Raw genomic sequence first — 22314 nt, forward strand, 5'->3', positions numbered from 1 at the left:
TTCTTACCCTAGACTCTATGGTTCTGTGATCAGCTCTTGTGGGATAGGCCATATGAAACACAGATGGATACGCAGACAACGCAGTGATCTCATAAGCCTCCTTTTACTTTTTTTTTTCCAAAATAAGGAAATTAGGCTAACAAGAAGTTTGGAGAAGAACTCATAACCTGCTTCCCCGTGATATGACAGACCTCACAAAACAAAATAGCAGCGATAGTGGGGAACACACATGAACACAGACAGCAAGGTGATCTCGTAAGCCTCCTAACAAAATTTAAGGGGGGTACACAGACAGCTGGACAGACGTGGATGGATAGACAGACTGCATTTCAAACTAAGAAATGTAGGCTAACAAGAAGTTCTGTGAGATCAAGAACTGGTCTGCCACCATAAAGGAAGAGCATTGATTGAATATTTCTGAAAACAGGAACTGAGGAAAGTATTTGGGTGTGAGAGGAGGAAGATGATATGAGGACCAAGAACACTGCACAGTGAGATAGTAGCAGTCTTCATTCTGTCACAGTGGGAACCTCAGCTCTCATAAGGGCTTCATATCATGTGAAATGAAAAGGACATATAGTACTCTGGTGTATAAGAAGGCAATAAGATTTTGTTGGAAAACTTTAAAGAAAGAACTGGCCTTACATGGGGCAACTGTTATCTTCTCAAGAAGAATTTAGTTTCATACAGATTATCAGTCAGTCAGGCCGGTCACGGTAGCTGAGCGGTCTAAGGCATGCACTGTCTTCACTCGCTTGGAAGCCGGGATCGTGGGTTCGAATCCCACTCAGGGCATGGATGTTTGTGTGCGTTTTTCTATGTTTGTCTACAGGTAGAGGCCTTGCAACGAGCTGATCACTTGCCCAAGGAGTCCTACCGATGTTTAAGATATAGTAAACCAAAGTGAAACGGAGAGTTTCATGGAGGTAGGCCTAGGCCCAAATTGGGGCTGTAGCGCCACAGAAAAAAAAAATCAGTCAGTCAGTCAGTCCACTTGGTTAGTTTGGTGAAATCTGTGTTAAATTATACTGGATTGTGATTTCCAAAGTGTTGCATGGGTTTATACTGCCAGAATGCATGTATTTGGTATGTTCTGTGTAAATAATTAATTGTATGTTTGTTTATTTTGGTTCTAATTCAGAGTTGTGTAACAGCTGAGAGTTTGCTGTCGACAGTTCGCCCCCATTCATGTGTACCATATGCATGGGATGAACCAACGTTACCCCACAGCATCACCCTCCTTGCCCCTGGAGGAGCAGCAGCCTCTTATGACATGAAGTCCTTAAGGGAGGACCATGAGGCTCAAGGATTAACCTATGAAAATTTTATCTACATAGCTTTCACAGGAACATTCAAATCGTAAGCTTATTTCAGCAGTGGACTTTAGGAGAATTGTGATCATGCTTGCACGGCACCGGTATTCAATTCCTATTAGTGCAGCTAGCAACTTGATTGAACTTCCTGAAATCAGTATCTTTCAGTTACAAATATCATATACATTAATTTAATGAAATTGGCTGTATGTTGCATTTATGCAACAGTGTGCTAATGATAGTCCTGCAGTATCATGACATTGGAATACCCCTCTATTTTGAGCTGTGTTTCTCCTCTTCTTTGAGGAAGTGATCCTCATGTTTGTGGCAGGGCCATATTCAGAAACATTTGGCAGTCAGACTGGATGCTCATAATATGCTGATGACAGTGAGAGAGGAGGAAATGGGGTAATTAAGAGCACAGTAGAATTTGGTTCTTACGAATGCATTTTCTTACATATGTTTTAGCAGGAACTATTCCAAAGATGTATATAATTTTTCAATACCAATGCCGTTACCAGCTGAAACCTTTGAGTTAAAATCTGTCGGCCTTCCCTGTAGTATGATTTGTTTAAATTTCCCCTTCTGGGTAGTAAAGTTTAAGGAATCACATGTCAGAACACATGATCACTTGGAACTGTTTGAGCATTTTAAGTGGCCTATGGCTCCAGGAGGTGCTTGTAACACTGATTGAACCCTGAGTGCTGAGCCCAGTTAAAGTGATGCAGGAGGGATTGGTGACTGATGTACAGTTAGCATATTTTTAAATTGTTATTTGTATTCTGTTGTCATTAGTGGAAGAAGAAGGATTATAAACTTTTTATGAATTTATTATAGATTGGAAGTTAAAAATTACAGTATTCCGGAATGTGACACCATGTAGTACGGTAAATATGTACCAGTGTTTTGGAGGAACGTTCCATTTTAGATCTGCCCTGAAGATGGAGGCAGTGAGTTCCTTTAGAATGTAGGTCAGCGTGTGCCAACTGTACAGCATCATGCCCTAGATCATGTGATACTGATACATTGTGAGATATCGAGCTCCATAAATAGACCCAACCACCTGCCAAAATTATTTATCCTAAATTCTTCTCACATAACATAATGGAAACTTGAAGTACAGACAAGGCACTATTTTGCTTTCATACATTTTGAATACTGAAGAAGATTTGAGGTTTGTTATGGCAGTGGACATTTATTCAGTTTTATGACACCGTGTAATCTGGTATCAAAATTGTAGAAGAATGAATTACCTCCATCATCAGACAGGTTACCCTGAAGATGAGACAATATGTTCCTCCAAATGTTAGTATCCACCTGTTAGGCTGCAGTACCCATGGTCTCATGACTCAGATGACCACAGTTTAAAACTGTGCTTTTTAGATTTGCTTCAAGCACAGTGAAACCATAAATACATTATTATCAGTTCTCACTAGTAAATTTAAATATGCTTAAGTACTGTATAGAACTTGTATTCCCTGTTAAGAACTAGAAATTATTGCAGCTGTCAGTAAAAACGAAATATGTGAGACATTTACTGCTCTCTGTCACATCTCTGTTAGTGGAAACTTGCTGACAAGTTCTGAACAGTTAATCCCATCAGCCCTTGCATTACACACTAGTGACAAGCATTATCCATGAACCTAAAATGGAACTAAAATCTTGTTGCAAATGCATAGTTTGCAGCCAGTGAATATAAGACCAAGGAAACAAGTGAGCCCTGCTTTTGAAAAGAATCTCTTTCCCATCTGCTAAATTATCCATTGCTCTGTCCATCTGCATCATCACTGCTTGCCAAACAATAAACACACAGCAGATGTTATGAAGTGCATGAAAATGGTTTCTTTACAGTACCTTCAGTTTCTATTGAAAACAGAGTTCAGTGGAAGTGCAATTGGCAAGTGCAAGGTCTTCAAAGATTGATTTAGGCTTTTATGAACAGCTGCAATAACTTCTGGTTTTTACTAAGGAATACTGGTTTTGTCTATTGTGCTGAGGGGTTTCTAGTTTTTACTTATGAGAACTTGTCATTTTCAGTCTTTTACTATAGTATATATATATATATGGCAATGGAAGATGGTTTGTGCTTAATTTGCTAAGGCTCTTGATGCATTTATCTAATTCACCCCTTGAACAGTAACTGTGACTGCACCATCACTTCTTGGAGAGTACCCAGTAATACCTGTGACTGCTCTGTCACACATCCTGTCCCTCAACTAATCAGTAATTGTTACACTATATATGATAGTATGCATAATGCTCACCAGTTGGTACAGCATTATGAAATCATTAGATTATCACTGATCCTTTTTTTTTTATTATTATTGGAGGGGGTTGGTTTCCCCATGCACTACAATTAATAGTCTATTGTGCGTCCCCCTTTGATATTCTACCAGTCGCCATACCCTGCCGATACTGGTGCTAGCTATCAGCCCCGTTCAGCCAGTGAGGCTGGCTGTGATACCCGATAACTTCCCCATCTACCAGAGGCACTGGAAACTACTTGGGCAGGAAACTTTACATAATTTTGCTCAGATGTCTCCTAGAGACATGAGGATCTTTTACGTGCCGTAAATCTACGACATGGCACCCACGGCTTAAAGTCCCTCCCGGAGGACTTGTTCCATGACCTCCGCCAGGTTTGAACCCGCGTACCTTGAGTCATGAGGTGGGAACGTTACCCCTAGACTATGGAGGCCACTATCACTGATCCTTACTGCCTGATAGTGATGTCACATGGGAAATATAATACAACTTTTCAGAGCCAAACTGTCATGTTCTGTGTAAAATAATATTTCAGAATGCCCTGTGTCATTATGAGTCAGGATAGCCCTGTAGCATGTTTTGTGAAGAGATGATAATGATGATTTATTATTATTATTATTATTATTATTATTATTTTATTTTATGTTTAGCGGTGATACACAGGAAATAGGAGGAGCAAATGCGTGTTACAACCCGTTAGATGTGGAGAGCCAGCAGTTGGTGCTGGACGTACCTGAAGGAAATAGAGTTGTTCTCAGCAGCAAGGAGAAGGGAGCACGCTCACAGTTGTGGCGAATGACTGGAGAAGGGCAGCTCCAACATGAAGGCAGCAGTCCACCTAGGGACCCACGTTCAAAGCACAGTGTTCACAGTGATGACCGAATATTGGTATGTTGAGGATATGGAAAATTTAAATATTTTGGAGTCACAGTAACAAATGAGAATTACACTCAACTAGAAATTAATAGGAGATTAAATGTGGGCAGTGCTTGCTGCATTAATTTCAGAATATTTTGTCTTTTCTGTCTGCTTCATGAAAATGTAGAAGATTAAATTATACAAAACTATAATTTTGTTTGTTGTTTTGTGTGAGTTTTGAAACTTTGCCTCCCACCATACTGGAGGGACACGAGAACAGGAGGCTGGAGAGAATGGCCTGGTTAAGAAGGTCTGAGTTTGTATTATCATTGGCAGAGTGGTCATATTAACATTTAAATGTGAGAACGTAATTTGCATAGGTAGTAGTATGAAACTTCCTTCTGCTGCTAGCACCATCAGTGGACTGAAACCTGAACCCCAGGACTAAAATCACGTAGAGACAAACGAAGAATCTGTCAGATCATGCTGACCTTCCTTGTGACTTGGTAACCTCATTGCTGATGGGAGAAATGTCCAGACTGGGTTGGCTGATTGGATTGGTTGAGCATGCCATATGGGCTAATTCCTTGTATTTCCTATACCTGCTGTTACTTTCAGTTTTCAAAATCCTAGCTTCATTCCAGCCTACTAAGTGACCCTCTTCATAGGCATGTTGGGCTAATTTTGTTTGTCTAGAAGTCTGTCTTTGAGATTGTACCTATATTCTTGAAGCCACATAAGTAGAGGTCTGCCACATTCACAGGGAATGTTACAGATGCAATGTGCCATCTATTGTGGATCTCTTTCCAGCCAGGTTTTCATAAGTGAACCCTTAGGGTGTGTTTAGTTTTGAAGATAGTCCTAATGTATATCAATTCAATATACAGTATGTGCCAAAATATGCAGTACTAAAACTTGCGCATCTTGAACGTGCATATGCATTTATCGACAGAGCATAACTCCAGCTACATTTGTTCCCAGTAGTGAAAAGGAAGTTGTGTTGTGCAGTTGTTGTTGGAAATGGGTCTCTCGACAGAGGAAAAAGTATTCATAGTTGAGTATTATTTCCGCTCATATGAAAGTGGTTGCTAGACTACTCGCTTCCTGGTTTTGAGCGGCCAGATGTTATCATCCAGAAACTGCTACATAGTACACGTGTGAAGATATGGTGTGCCGTCTCAGCACACAGAATATTAGGCCCGTATTCATTGAGGATGAGGAAGGCAATGCTCTTACTGTCACCCAAGAACGCTACAGGAACATGGTGATCAGACCATTTCTTCAGGATTTAAGAAGGTTCTATCATGCAAGGGACCTTCACATGAATAGACTGTGGTATCAACAGAACATCTTTTCATTTCAGTACTGTATTTTTGGTGCATACTGTATTTGAGCTTGTCTGAAATACCCTTTACATATGAGATATATCCAGAGCCAAGAGGCTGTCTTCCATTTTTATGCTTGGAGCAGTTGTAGAGTGTCTGGCGCAGCATGTGGCTAGAAGCATTTGGCATGGACTGTTCAGGAAGGTAATGCCAACATATTACTTTCAGGTACTTGACATCGCTGGTCCTGCCCCTCAGCCAACACAGTATGTCAGTCTTGTTTTACGAAGACCTGATAAACGCCGAAAGTCTACACAAACATGGCATTTTACAGAAGATGGACGTTTGTGCTGTGCTCACAATAACATGTGTGTCCAAGCAAAAGATGGTTTCTTTGGTTTGCACCGAGGTAAGCATATTCTTTCCTATTGGACTGGAACAAGTCCAGGTCTCTGTCTAGTCTGGGCTTTGGTTTTTTCAAACTAGATTTAAGCTTCACAGTATCTAATGTCAAACATGTTACCCCCCTGTTGTTGGTTCTGGTACATGGAATGACTACCCTCCCCCAGGAAATTGACCGTTTGATTGTTTACAGCATAATCTGTGGCCTTGTGCTGAACAGAACAGTGCTGAGCTGTCTGCACTGAAAAAATAAATTTTTAATAAAATAGCTATACGTACCCTGAATTTTTGGCATGTGTCAGAAGTAGTGTACCACTTCGAACACAATGTGCAGTAGGGTAATGCACATCGACATGTTGAAGTTTACCGCCACAATATCTGTAATAATTTGTAATTAACTCTTACAGCGGGTGAATATGCTGCTGTTCACTATACTGTCTGTACTTCTGGTTCTGTTTGCAGCCAACAAGTCTCATTGTTCAGATTTGTTTGGAATGCAAAGTTACAAAATCATGTTTACTTGAAATTGCACTCATGTTTTGCATAGTAGTAAAGTCTGTTTATTTCACTTCCATTGACTTCATGAAATCTTAAGCCATTCGTACCTCTCCCTACTAGCACTAAGCAATGGGACATTCATATTAAAGAATTAAGAAGATCACTTTTACAAAGGAGAATTCCCAGATACTCAAGTGAGTCATAAAACTATGGAAGCATGTAAATTGTTGGAGAACTATTTGTAATAATTTTCTTGAGGATCTCATTGCTGCTGGTTCACAGACTTGCTTCTGTCTGACAACAAAGCTCGCGAACTCACTGTGTGCTTTCCATGGCAGCAGTGGACAGAAATCTCAGTATGGTTTGATGATGATGGAATATCAGTGTTTCATGGCTGTGTTGTTGTTGGTGTTGTTGTTGATCTATGGCAGTCTGAGTGGCATCTATTATTGTCTGAATATGTTTTGGTGTGCTGTCACAAGAATGTCAGTGCTTGAATTGGAGCATCGAATGAACATTAAATTTCTTGTTAAACTTGGCAAGAGTGGAAATGAAATCAGAGAGATGTTAATGCAAGTTTACAAGTGGGTGAGACATTTTTCAGAGGGAAGAGAAAGTGTCACTGATGAAGAAAGATTAGGACGACCAGTAACAAGCAGAACTGAAGAAAACATTGCAAAAGTTTGTCATATTTTGCGTAAAAATTGTTGGCTGACTGTCAGGAGCATAGCGTAGCAAGCGCACATTGACAGAGAAACAGTTAGGGAATCTTAACTGAAGATCTTGACATGAGGAAGGTGTTTACAAAAATGTTCCCAAAGGAACACTGTCTGTGAGCGACTTTTTAGCTAGAAAACAAATAGCCGTGCTAAAACACCCTCCCTTTTCATCTGATCTAGCCCTCAATGACCTTTCTTCTGTTCCTGAAGATAAAGGAAATATTGAAAGGAAGGCCTTTTGATGACATTGATGACATCAGGACTAATACGACAGCAGCTCTGAAGGCCATTCCGCAAAACCAGTTCCAAAATTGTTTTGAAAGGTGGACTTTTCCTTAAGGAAAAGATTTTTCTGAAATAGCCTCAAACAATAATGGAATTAAAAGCAGTGATCATTCAGGCCTGCAACGAAATAACTAAGGATATGTGCCATTGAGTAATCAACAACATCACAGTTCATGCTGAAGAAGTTGCCAGACATAATGATGGCCACATTGAATGCTTCATTCACAGAGGATAAATCTGCATGCACTGCTCTTTCTTTTTGTCTGTTAGTTTCTGGTATTGCAATTGAAATAAAGATTTTTGTAATAGATTTCGTGTTTCACCCTGTACATAATTAAAGAGACTCGTGTGAGCTCTGTGGTACATACCAAAGTATGTGTATTAAAACTGTTTATTAAGTTCACTTGGCTCATTACATGGAAATGATGGTTTTATTTTAAGTGTTAAGAAATGGCAAATTTAAATTCCTCTTACCCACTCTTTGGAAATGTCTGGTGTTACTGTACCGATTGGCTGCCAAACTCTACAAATTTAAATCTCTTAGATTACCATGTTTGGAACAATCTCAGTCAGTGTACAGAAACGAGAGAGAATTGTTGATTTCCCTGGAGTTCTGCAAGAAAAAGGTGGGAATATGTTATCCCTTATGTTAAAAGATAGCATCTAGTCAGCCATTGATCACTTACTTATGGAGCTGAGCCCTTCTTGAGGAGAAACCAAATCTGGAGCTACTCAAGAATTCCTCAGCATTTTATGGAACCCAAAGGTTCATTACTGTGTTCACAAGAACCCTCCACTGGTCCCTATCCTGAGTCAGATCAATCCAATTCATACCATCCCATCCCATCTCTCTAAGATCCATTTTAATATTGTCCACCCACCTACGCCTTGTTCTTCCTTCTGGCTTTCACACCAATATTCTATATTCATTCCTTTTCTCCCCCATTCGTGCTACATGCCCTGCCCACCCCATCATCCTTGACTTGATCATTCTGATAGTGCTTGGAGAAGAGTACAAGTTACAAAGCTCCTCATAATGCAGTTTTCTCCAATCTCCTGTCACTTCATCCCTCTTGGGTCCAGATATTCTCCTCAACACCCTGTTCAGTCTATGTTCCTCCCTTAATGTCAGAGATCAAGTTTCACACCCATACAGAACCACCAGCAAAATTATAGCTTTGTGTATTCTAATTTTTATGTTTTTGGACAGCAGACGAGAAGACAAAATGATCTGGACTGAATGGTAGCCAGCATTACCTGAGTTCAATCTCCTCTTAATTTCCTCATGAATTTGGTTTTGATTTGTTATCATTGTTCCCAAATATCTGAACTGTGCCACATTTGCAAAACATCTGTTTTCTATTTTTATGTCATGATTTTGCCGTGCAGTTTGGTGATGAGACAGCAACATGTACTTAGTTTTCTCTGTGTTTACTTCTTGACCGACCTCCTTACTTGCGTCATTTAAAGTTTGTGTGTTTTTCTTTATGGTATCTATATTATCACCCAGTAGATTCACATCATCGGCATAGACCAAGAGCTGATGTGTCCCATTTAATTTCAGTCCTGCCTGGTTTTCCTGGACCTTCCTAATGGCATGTTCTAAAGCAAAGTTGAAAAGGAGTGGCGATAAAGCATCTCCTTGTCTTAGACCATTCTGGATAGGAAATTTATCAGACAAATGTATACCTATACAGACTTTACTATACATTTTGTTTAAACACATTTTAATCAGCTGAATTAGTTTCATGGGTATCGCAAACTCTATCAGAATACTATACAATACTTCCCTCCTAACTGAATCATAGGCTTTCTTGAAGTCTATGCATAACTGACGTACTGTCTCATTGTGCTCCCATTTCCCCCCCCCCTCCCAATATGTGACGAATACAAGAGATCTGATCTGTAGTTGATCTGTTACATCGAAACCTACACTGATGATCCCCAATAATTTCATCTGTGTATGGACTTAACCTTGAGAGAAAAATATTGGATAAAATTTTGTATGAAGTTGAAAGCAGTGATATCCCCCGATAATTACTACAGTCAGTTTTATCACCCTTCTTGTGAACTGGTACAATAATAGGTTCCTCCCTCTGATCAGACAATTTTTCTTTATGACAAATAGAAGTAATTAGCTTATGGATCTTAGAATGTAATATTTCACATCCTGCTAGGACAAGTTCTGCTGGAATTTGATCACTACCTGGCGTTTTATACCTTTTCAATTTTGCAATAGCAATTTCAACCTCAGAAGGGCTGGGATGAGGTATTAACAGTTCAGCTGTGTGTATTTCTATCTGCCTAACATCACTGATCCTATGTACATTCAATAACTGAGAGAAGTAGTTCAATCTATTCAAAATGTTGTGATAATCTGTAAGCAGATCACCATTCTCATCCTTCACTAAGTTACTTCTAGGTTGGTAACCCCTCTTAAAGTCATTTATTCCTCTGTACAGGTCTCTGATGTTCTTGTTATTACTGTTCATTGCAAGCTCATCAATTTTGTCTCTCAGATATTCCTTCTATTTATTCCTGAAATGCCTGCTGGTTTCATGTCTTATATTGTTCAGATTATTCCTGTTTATTTCACTTGGATTCTGTAACCATTGCAGTTTGGTTTGTTTTCTGCGGTCTAGTAATTTTGAGCATCCTTCATCGAACCATGGCTTATGTTACTTCAGTTCATAATAACCTAGACTTTCCTTGGCAGAAATTTTGATATTCTCTCTAATAGTTTCCCAAGTTTTATTAACATCCACCTCAGTGTCCAAGTTTTCCAAATCCACAAACCTATTTGAGATTTCAACACGATACTGCTCTTTACCCTCTGCCTCATTTAATTTCTTGAGATTGAACTACTCTGTATGAACTCTGTGTGTTGTTTGTTTGCTCACTGCCAGTCTTTCCCTAACCTTTGCCACCACCAGTATCACAATCTGCTGCCCTGAATGATCGAACATCAACTATACTTGAATGCAGTCTCCTATCTATCAGAATATGGTCGATCTGATTGTGTATCTTCCCATCAGGAGATGTCCAAGTAAATTTATGGATGTTACGATGCGTGAACATTGTACTTTTGACAGTAAGATTTTTTGATGTGGCAAAGCTTCCTACTCTGTTCAGTTATTCAGTATAGAGGGGGTGGGTTTCCCCATGCACCGCGACTAATTGTCTATTTTACGCCCCCCTTTAATTTCTATGGTCGCCATATCCTACCGATACTGGTGCCCACTATCTCCCCTTTCTGCCAGCGAGGTCAGCCCTCTACTGGCATTGGTACCCGATAACTTCCCCGTCTACCGGAGGCATTGGAAACTACTTGGGCGGGAAACATTTTGCCTAATTTTGCTCAGAGGTCTCCTAGAGACATGAGGATCTTTTATGTGCCGTAAATCTATGACACGGGACCCACGGCTTAAAGTCCCTCCCGGAGGATTTGTTCCGTGAATTTTTCTGCCCTTAAAAATTCCACGACCTCCACCGGGTTTGAACCCACGTACCTTGAGTCATGAGGTGGGAACATTACCCCTAGACTACAGCCACTTCCTACTCTTAACTCCATTGTCATTACTAATTAGCCATTGACCACTGGGGAAGATAATTTCAGGATGTTATCCAAGAAAAGCAGGGGTCTTTTCAGCATCATTTCCAACAAGATTATGATGTGTGATAAATGAAAATGCCTGTTTTTAACTTATAAAATGGAAAATATTTTTCACTGTAACAGATCAACTCAACTGAACATATCTTTTTTATATATACACAGGTATATTATATATAACTTATACAAGTTTCACAGAGGCATTCTTTTTTTACCATTTTTTAAAATATAAATTAGTTCTGTGCCACTCAATATCAGGAAGAACATGCTGAGATGAAAAATATCTGTAAGCACTCTAACATATTGTCACGTGTATATGTGTGTTGTGACTTTATATGAGTTTTTGGTTTATTGGATTTATTGACCACTTACAGGTCGTACCACAACCAACTATAACACTGTTATTATTTCTACACTATACAGTTCACTGTTACACATACTATTGTAGTTCCCTCAGTCTGTTACAGACTCCACTATCTCTTTCGTGGCAATGGATTTTCACACAGGAACCATAATAGTCTCAGTGAATTACACATTTCAAATATCACTGTACTACAGCACATATAAAGTCTTCTGTTCGCAGCCCAACTGCCAACTGCACTCATAGCACCATCTTCTCAGCCTACCTTGAAGAGCCCAACTCTCAATTAACTGCTTGCTTGACAGTCCAGGACTAGAATAACTCTGTAGCATTGACCACATAGAAAACACCCACATATCCATTGTAACTGTGTTGTTGTGTCTATCTCATTTCCTTGGGAACATGCTTACTGAGCTGTTGCTCAGAAACAGTCTGATATATCGTTGTTTATTTTCCAGTTGCATAGCAATGGCTGCTTTTTACAGAGTCACTGCTTAGCAACAGGTCTGTACACCACAGTATATCTTAGAATGGGACATATTCGTTATCAGAGCATTTTGGAAGCTGGCTCAGATATGGGAAGGAGTATGTTCTCTGTGGAGCCCATTAGACACATTATTGCCCAATTCGGTTGATGCAGTAATGCTTCTGACGTGTATTCCAGAAATTTCAGGTGAAGTCATTCTGACTGGAACACTGACTGTCCTGACTGCGGCTTCTGTGGTTTTCCTCAGTGCCTTCCTCTCATTGTGTTACAGTACCTCAGCTGGACCCACAACCACTTCCTTCCACATCCTTCTGAAGTTATTATTCACAAGGCTTTCTTCCATTTGACACTATATGACATTAAGTACTGGGAGTGTCGTTAAATTAGCCGTAAATGCAGGTAATCCCTAATAGTGTTCCTTCTTTTAACCGGAAGATGGTGACAGAAGAGTTTCCTGAAAGAGTACAAGCATATAATCTTTCTTAAGTTGGCAGCCCTTCAGAGCTTGTGTTTGGAGTTTGTTCTGTGTGTGAAGGTGGTGTGTAGAGCACTGAACTGGAACACTGACAGTGTTGTGTTGACTGTGTATACACAATTGAAATACACTGGTCAAATTGTTTGGTGTTATTTAGTGAGTTTGTTCTGTGTGTGAAGGTGGTGTGTAGAGCACTGAACTGGAACACTGACAGTGTTGTGTTGACTGTGTATACACAATTGAAATACACTGGTCAAATTGTTTGGTGTTATTTAGTGATCCTGTATTGGCTGTATATTACAGCAAATGAGATTTCAGAATGGTTATGTATGGTTGGAGGTTGGAAGACTTCTAATTTCTAATGAAAGTTTTTATCTCATGTGTTCCTCTGTTTGTATATCACACTTGCAAGTGCATCCAGTGCTTACTCTTCTGTATAGTGGAACAAATTACATGTCTTTGTTAACAATACTAACAAGAGTATTCATCTTGTGGTGTCCTTGGTTATGTAGTCTGATATATTATTATCAACAGCCTTCATCTTCAAGGTGGAAGGAACTTTCACCCTGAAGACAGAGGCAGCGTTTTGTTCTGGTGTCATAATCCAGAAGGCCACAGTATGAGTGTTCACGTTAAATATTAGCAGCTGTGTATTGAAGTATTTTGGTGTTAGTGTTAATTTTGTTATGAGTTATACAATGTTGCTATTTTCCAGGGTCTGCCACCTCTGGGGCCTCATGGCAGTTGTGTACGTATCATTCTCTTTTATAGATAGAAAAATGTTTGCTACATTTGGGTGGCCATTTTGGTTACCAGTTGCTTCTATCCTCCCTGAGAGTATCTGAACACTGGCATAAGCAGACATTACAGGGTCAAGACAGTCGAGAGACATTGCACTTACTGCCCATGTCCAGTAATACTGCTTGCACAGAAACCACTGCTCTTCCATAGTTTGGAGGTCCCAGAGACTGGCTATCCTGACTAAGATTTCTGTGGATTTCCTCAATCCCTCCAGACAATTTATGGATCACTAATCATATCATTCAGCACGTATGGTCTGAACTAGTGATAGCATTTTAAACAGACTTTACATGAGATAGAAAAAGGAGGAAATTTGCGATATTGAGTACATGCAATGAATATGTAAGATTTGAGGCTTTCACAGCAGTGACTATGAAGAAAGCAGTCTTCTGGGATTTGGCACCGTGTATATGTGGTGTTAACCGACGTNTGCCAACGTTCCTTCTGGTAATCAGCACACGTTCTTTTTGACTTATTCATGTTGCTAAACTGACTTATCAAACAGCAGGATAAATGTATGGCTTTGGCTTTCAGGAATAAGCAGCTTAGAAAGCTGAAGGTTCTGCAGTATTTTGGCAAACATTTCATTTCTCATATTCAGGATTAGTGTCCGTAGGGACATTCCAGGAGCCCTTGCATATATCTGGCAATGAACAGTTTAAGAAGACAGCATATCACTTTTCCAATTTCAGATGGAATATACACACATACACCAATACTTAAACATCAGTTCTGCCATATACGATTATATTGCCTATCTCTGTCAGTGCCTGTGACATGCGCGAATAATGAAGTGAAATCGGCAGGATTTTCAGAAGAATTGTTCAGTGGTTTTGTTTTCTCTCATCAGTATAATTTATTACATTATTCTGGCAAACACTGCATTTCCCATGTTCAGGATTGGTGTCTATGGGGGCATTTCAGGAGCTCTGGCATATATCTGGCAATGGACAGTTAATGGGGGGGGGGGCAAAGGTGTGATTTTATGGCACCAAGGAGTGGTGTGCTACCCAGCAGGAGGTGCCCATGAGCCTAAGGAAAAGAGCTGACTGAGAGATCTCTGGAGGCAAAGTGTTCATGAAGAAAGGCAATAAAAAGAGTTCTTTGCAACTTTGTGTCTTCAGCTGCTACATGGTGTAGTGATGAAGATGTGATGAAAGGTGTTTTTGCAACCACATGATTGGAAATGTTATCCTGGTGTTGGGCTTTTCTGTATGTATTTATGGGTTCTGCTGTGAAGGTGGATGCAGACTGAGAAAAACGTGGCCACAGAAATGTCTCTCATTTATATCTTCATCATCTGTCCACAACATGGAGTCATGCCTCGCTTCATGACCACCTTGTCTCTGGAAAACTCTTGCCAGTGCCTGTTTTCTTCACCCTCATGGTTGCTCCCTGATGGATAGTGCACCAGTCCTGACTTACATCTTCCACTGTTTCTGAAACCAGCCCTACAGATGGCTGCTTCTGTGTTTGCCAAAATGTTGCATACTCTTCAAGATTCTGCTCAGCCAAGGAGGAGGACAGAGTCTCCTTAGATTACACACTGTGTTATTTGTAAGCAGAACTCATCTTGCTCTGCTTCCAGCATCAAGGGTGCCATAATATAGATTCTTAAGTTGCTGGTATATGTTCATGTACCATATGAATTACAGACATAGCCCATTAATTAGGCTAGCCATTACTGTATTTTGCATTCACTGATGTGAAGCACTTGCACAGAGATAGACGCCAGGTACTTGAAACTTCATAGCAGTTCAATTAGAGGTGGAGTACTCCATTATTATATTGAAATTGTTTGGCTGGAGACAGATTCAGAGATATATTTCATAGTTCTGCAGAGATGTTGTGTGCATGAGATACATGATAAGAGTTATGGACTGAGCCTGAAGGTCATTGGGCAGAAGTACAGAAACTAGATAGAACAAAAAGAGAAAGACACAATACAAATAATGCATGAGGGAAAGTCAGTAAATAGGTCACAAATGGAAGTAAAACAGCTGTAATGGATGTATTATGTTTTCTATATGTATCACTAGGTAGCAGATGTGCATGCGCAAGTGCAGAGGCTGGTCTCAGTAGTCAAAATGGAGACCATGCTTGAGGAGTATACTACGAAAGAACAGCATTCTGTTGTACTTGTACATATTGTGACATGCCGCCAGGAAGGCCGGACTATAAGGCGTCCATTGCTAGTCAACGGCTAGCAATTCCTAGGCAACAAAATATAAGCAGCCCGTTGCCTAGGGAATCACTTAAACATCACACGCTTTGACCCGGAGACGAAAGCCTAACAGTGGGGCTTCCACAGTTACAAAGAGTCTAGCAGGGCCTAAGTAACGAATTGTTTGAGGCAGTTGCATTACAACAGCGCTGGTTAGGTAAACATGTATTCCTGTAGCAACAAGAGAGTCATTTGCATGACAGCAGTGAAACTGAACCTTTTGACTAGGTAGCCTCTATCCTGTCCGAGCATAGGATATAAGCGAAGAACAATTCAGAGGACCGAGTCAGTCCAGCTTCGACTAGAGCAGAAGTCAGTTCATATCAGACAAGGGATAAAAGAAGAGCCAAGACACTTCACTGAGATTAGCTGTGCAAGAGCAGAACGTTGAAGAGGAAATGTCTGAAGGTGTTATAAGTGCGAGTGGTTGCAATTGTAAGTGTAACCAAATAATAGTCCAATAAACATATCCGTCTAATCTGAGACCTATCATTTCTTGTTGCATTACCTAGGAAACACGTGACAGTATTTTGTGGGTAAAAGGGCTTGATACAGAGGATATTCATAAAGAAATATGATGCTGATATTATAAACATAATGGGTCATAGGTGTGTAATTTTTGACTGTATTTGATTTAGTTAATATGGGTATATTATATGAAATGGTGTAAATACAAGTTTTATAGTAGGTTATTTTTTAAGTATGTCTATTAAATGAAATGTATTCAAACGGACTATTTCCACATCCTGGTTTGTTAACCTGTATGGATATATATGGAAAAATAAAGAATGAATGAATGATTGAATGAAATTTTCTTATTTACGGTGGGAAGTGTTCACCACATAAAGTGATTCACGACTAGATCAAGAAATTCTCAGAAGGACGTTCAAAAATTGCAGACAATGCCTGACCAGATTACCATGTTCAGATTGTGACAGAAGCCACTGCAGGGGGTGAAAGAGTTGATTTAAGCTGACAGGAGGATAACAATAGGCAGTGCAGCAACTGCATTAGGGTGTTCCCATGGTTTTGCACGCAGCATAATGCATGATCATCTGAAGTTTCAGAAAGTGTGCATACAGTGGGTACCCAGAGAACTGAAGGCTTAAGAAAAAATTAACTGAATGAGTCTGTCATGGCAACATCTCTTATGGTATGTAGATGGAGAAGATATGCTTAACAGGATTGGTACTGGGGATGACTCATGGGTGCATTTTTACCAACCCAAATCAAAGCATACTTCAGTTCGGTGGGAACATCGCAGTTCACCTTCACCCAGAAAGAGAGCTATGTCATCAACTGGGAAGGTTATGCTTACCATGTTTTGGGATTCTCAGGGAGTACTGCTAGCCCATTTTCAGAAGTATGGCAAAAATGTGAATTTTGCATCATACTGTGAAGTTCTGTTAAAGCTTCTGGATGCAAGTAGCAGGAAACATCCAGGCCAGCTGGCAAGAGGGTACTGCTTCATCATAACAATGCCATACCCCATGTATCCCAAGCATCCCAGGATAGAATTCAAGAACTGCAGTGGGATCTTCTTGAACATCCACTGTACAGCCCCTAGTGACTTCCATCAGTTTGGTCTACTAAAAGCCACCTTGGTGGCAGAAATTTTGCTGACGATGAAGAGATTGAAACAGAGATGTGGAAGTGGCTGAGACAACAGTCAAAGGACTTCTATGCTGCAGGTTTCAATCCAATGGTAAAGCGATTTGACAAGTGTATCAGTGTTGGTGGAGTATATATCGAGAAATAAATGTTTTTTTCCAGGTTCAAATATCACATGTTTTACATTTCATATCCATTTGTGACCTGTTTACTGACTCTCTTTTGTATAATAAAATATGTGGCAGTTGGTGAAAGTAGTTTTGTTATGGGTATTCCCTTTGCTATCATGTCCAGCCTAGCCCCTTTTCCAGTGGGTATGACAGGCCTGACCTTCCCTGTGGGTGAATGTAGCCAGAACCTGAAGCTGACAATCACCTTCCTTTAGTGCTGAGCTTAAGAACATGTAGAGTTTTATCTGATTTCCCCATATACACTTCTGTGGAATGGTGTTTCACAGCTGTACCCTTAATTTACTGTTGACATGAGTTGGGAGAAGTTTTGAATATGGGATGTGTGAAACATGCATGAGCAGGATGTGCCAGATTACTGACACACTAGATGATCTGTTTGGTTATCTATTGTATGAGAGAATATTTCTTTTCGCCATGGATGATCACATTTGACGTGGTGGGCATGTTGCATGCATAGGAGAGGTCCGAGATACCTACACGTTGGCTGGGAAATGTAAAGGAAAGACCTTGGGATAGACAGGAGGATAATATCAGAATGTATATTAAAACAGTATGGTGGAGCTGTGGATTGATTTAATTGGGCTTAAGATGGGGAGAATGGACTGGTTTTGTAAATACATTAATGAATTTTCAAGTTCCATGAAAAGCACATATTCTTAAGGAGGTAAGTAACTAAGCTTCTCAAGAAGGACTCTGCTTCATGGAATTAGTTAAAAACAGTTTGCACCAAATCTTTCTGTACTCAGCAGTGCCATTGGGACAGCATGGCTTTGCTCTATGTATGCATAGAATTGAATGTGATGTGATAATGAAGTGTATTTATGAACTGATAAAATATTTTTGAAATTCTGTTTTATAAGTTCCTTTGTATAATAAAACTGATTTTCAATTCTTGACAAATTTTTGCAATTGAAATCTTCTTATGAGCATCACATGTGCCAAATCCTTCCAGTGTTGTATGGATTTGTTGTTTCATTGCTCTGAGAGGAACAGAAATGTACATGCTGCTGCTGTTCCTGCAGGGAGTGAGGCAGTGCTGGGCCCACCTCAGCCTGTGTGCCACCAGCTGACACACACAGGCGTTCCACTGGAACAGGCTGTAGGCAGACACAGACTGAGACCTGGATCCGGCTTCCTGGCTGTGAAGATAATGACAGATGGCCCAACTTCAGTTCTTCATATTTCTGACATTAAAGAGAAGGTAATTTTGCCACCCTCTGTGTGTCATGCTCATGTGAGTGGTCATATGTTATCATTGTGTATGTATATGTGTGTGTGTGTGTGAGAATAATTGACATAAGAACTACCCAGAACAAATTCAAAGAAACAGTAGTGACTGTATGGCTGGAAGGCCCCCTGGAGATGGCAAACTGCACAGTGGAAACCAGCTTGAAGACTTCTTACCAAGAATGACTGTACACAGCTAGGACACTGGTTCAAGATCAACAGGAGGTTACTGTCAGAATCATAAATAACATTGACTGAGACCAGGAATTGACTGAAGGCACCACCTTGGTTTCCAGTCAGCCAGTTGCACAAGCAGCACCAGTCAACATGTTCCCAACCCAAGACTAGGAACTGGATGGCTCAGTGAACGATTGCAAACAGTGGGACCCAGCACCAGACAGAACCTCGGTGCAGGAGAAGCCCAAGAGTTGGAAAGCTTAATGATTGAAATCCAGGACATTTTCACATTGAAGAGCTACAGATTTGGGCAGCCCCATAGAATCTGCCCACACCCTTGTGAGCTCCTACTAGACAAGCAGGCTGGGTTAGATAGGATGCTGGAGGACATGAAAGGTTGAGAGATAATAGAGGAATTGGACATCCCCTTGGTCATCATTCATCATGCCCATCAGTAGAAACAGAACCCTTCAGTTTTGTATGGACTGCTGAGATGGACTGCTTCCTAATAGAAGTAGATGACACCCTGGATACACTTGCTGAGACCACATGGTTCTCAACCCAGGATTTGAATAGTAGCTACTGGCGAGTTGCCTTGCACCCCAGAGGCAAGGAGAAGACACTGCTGTCTACCAGGCAGGGCTAAGGCTCCAACTGGCTTCAACTGTATACATGCCAGAAGCATTAGAGCTGGGGCCATCTTTGTTGTTCAGTGGTTACGTGCCAAGCTTTTAGTAGATTTGTTCACAGTGTCATTGATTCATGCTACAGCAGTTCTGTATGCTAATTTAGTAATGATGCACTACTTGTTTAATAGTTCTTAACAGTTCATATACTGCCAAGGGTACTTGAAACTTCACAGACCCCTAACCATTAGTAATGGCAGGCATCACCTGTTCATTCCCAAACTTTTCTACTTGCCAGCTGCCTTAGCTGTGTATAGCACATTTTGAATTAGTCGCTTAATATTATTTGTGGATGAGTACAAACCATGAAACTCAGCCATTTGTAATTTGTGATCTTTGCTCCAAACATTCTCCTCAGCACTCACTTGTTAAGCATTCTCAATCAGGTTCTGCCCTTAGGGTGAGAGACCGATCTTAACAGCCAGAGGCAAAATTATAATATTGTAGTGGTTAGACCCATTGCTGGGTAACAACCTCAAAACAAACAACGAAACAACATCTACTCTTAAGGAACAGATTTCTCAAAAGCAACTGTACGCATCTGTTCTGGGTAACACCTTTGCAAACAGGCACATTCCCACAGAAACAATTGGGGTACAACAATGCACAGTGTTTTCTACACGGTTCATGCCAAAACAATATAACCAAAACAAGTTTGGAAGTTAGTCAGTTGTAAGGGAGCCTGTGAAGAGAAGACTTGTTCGGTGCAGTTGACTCCCCAGTGTTAGAAGCCATTACGAGGGAACAACTGGTGAAGGCACAGCAGACTGAAAGACTTAGAAAGTTATGTAATGATTTGTAAACTATGGAAATAGCAATAGTGTCATAGTCTTTTGTAGTTACAACCTGTAAGTGGTCAATAAATCCAATCTCCAGTCTGAAACCCCATCAAGAGTCACTCTAACAAGTGACAATACTGTACGTTTTTGTTACTTTTCAACTTCAGATACTGTTTCTTCTCATTGCAGCACACATACTTGGTGAAGGATGAGACCATTGTTCTGATGTCTCGGTTGCCAGAAGCAGCTGCTAGAGGTCTGCCATCTGATACTCGTGAACTGCAGGTCAGTGTTAAACTTTATACCTGGCTATTGCCACTGCTTGCATCTGTACCAGTGTTTAAAGCTGAGTGAATGTCTGAAAGCTTGAAGCCTGTAACTTCTGGTTCGTGGCTCTCAGAGTTTGTTTCCATATACAGAATTTGTTTTGTATGAACATGTTGACATGAAGGTAATGTATGAAATTGAAATCTGTAGTTACATTGATAGACTGAAGGACACTTTGAATTAAAAACGGGTGGACAGAATTTTTTTTTCTTCTTTCAGCATAGAATAATTGTGCAAAAATTTTAAATTTGCATTTGAATTAATGGTATTACTTGTAGTTCAGTGTGCTGTCCAGCTGTGTTCCCACACCAGATGGATTTTGATAACTTTCGCAGTTCTGTACTATGGTGTTTTGCTCTAATAATGGTAATCATGCTGTATTTTGGTTTTCTTGTTACTGGTATTACATAGAATTTCAATTATTTGTTTTCAGGTGAAGCTGGATTTACCTGGGGGACTTGGCATAAGTTTGGTGTCCTCTCAGCCTGCAGAAGAACTTCTGTTTGCTCACCTGACTGGGATCAACATGGAACTGGTGTCGACAGGGTCACAGCAGAAACTGAACCTTCGCGTGAAAGACATCCAGTGTGATAACCAGCTGTTTGAGGCTCAGTGCCCTGTGGTCATGTATGTTACTCCACCATCTGCAAGAAGTAAGGATGCTGAGACACAACGTATTCTGCCAGTGCTCAGGATCACCGCCGAGAGGGTCCCAAACATTAATCCTAATGTCGCAACATACAAGGTACTGTGACTACTGCCTCTCCTGAAAAGCAGCCAACAGACTGCTTCTGAAATTCCTAACATTTTATGGAACTCGAAGGTTTATTACCATGTCCACAAGAGCATGTCACTGTCATGAGCCAGATGAATCCAGTTCACACTGTCTTATCCTATTTCTTTTCCTGAAAAAGCACATTATTCCAAGCTTCAGTGAAGGTTTATACCTTAGCATAACTGGCATAAAATTAAATTTATAATGTGGAGGTATTACAAAATGATTTGACAACACCGTCCAGTGTGACTCAGTATATATTTATATAATGCCTTTACCTGTTTTGGTCAGTTGTGACCATCTTCAAAATCTTAAAATCTTGAACTGCAAAGGTTTGTGTCTCCATGCCTCTTCTGTGAAAATGGGAGATTGGGATGATATTTGCCGTCGACTGATGTTTGGGCAACATTGTTTCCGTTTTTTTTTTTGTATGCTTGGTTAAGGATCTGCAATTATATTATGGGTATTTTAAGAAAAGGGTATGTACTTGCTTATTATTTATTTGACTGCAATTTTTATTTGAGTTCCGTGTTGTCTGTTCCTACCTGTGTTGTTAAAATTTATAAATATAGTAATTTTATTTTATATCCATGATGTTACCCTTTGTAGCGTATTTGATCATTTCTGTAATTTGTTCCATAGGCCCATATTGGTGACCTTTGTCTAACATGTGTTAGGCAAAGGCTGATTATGTAGTAAAAGATTTACAGGTCACATTGGACGGAGTGATTTATAATTTGTAAAGGCTGATTCTTCTTTATTAAACCTTATGTTTCTTATGTGTTCCTTATATCTTGTTCAATTTTGGCCTGTTCGCCCAATATACGAAGGGGGACCCAAAAATAACCGGAACCGACCTGTTGCGCGCGCATGCTTTGTAGTTACGAGTTGTGCTGCTAGGTGGTGTTAGCTGGGGGT

General features: G+C 40.2%; 1 protein-coding gene across 5 annotated transcripts in view; it reads left to right on the forward strand.

The window, feature by feature from the left end:
* The window catches only part of LOC111870922 (vacuolar protein sorting-associated protein 13D), a 232195-nt gene that overhangs the window by 170341 nt on the left and 39540 nt on the right, over positions 1-22314 (forward strand). For 4 of the 5 annotated variants that reach the window (XM_023863569.2, XM_023863598.2, XM_023863561.2 and 1 more), the window contains exons 54-60: positions 1142-1359; positions 4229-4466; positions 5990-6170; positions 13314-13346; positions 18448-18626; positions 20484-20579; positions 21055-21366. In XM_023863569.2, the coding sequence (XP_023719337.1) occupies positions 1142-1359; positions 4229-4466; positions 5990-6170; positions 13314-13346; positions 18448-18626; positions 20484-20579; positions 21055-21366 (1257 nt within the window). The remainder of the gene's footprint in view (positions 1-1141; positions 1360-4228; positions 4467-5989; positions 6171-13313; positions 13347-18447; positions 18627-20483; positions 20580-21054; positions 21367-22314) is intronic. The other variant, XM_023863589.2, reaches the window with a different exon arrangement.

Source organism: Cryptotermes secundus, unplaced genomic scaffold (assembly GCF_002891405.2).
Source record: "Cryptotermes secundus unplaced genomic scaffold, Csec_1.0 scaffold101, whole genome shotgun sequence".
Taxonomy (NCBI): domain Eukaryota; kingdom Metazoa; phylum Arthropoda; class Insecta; order Blattodea; family Kalotermitidae; genus Cryptotermes; species Cryptotermes secundus.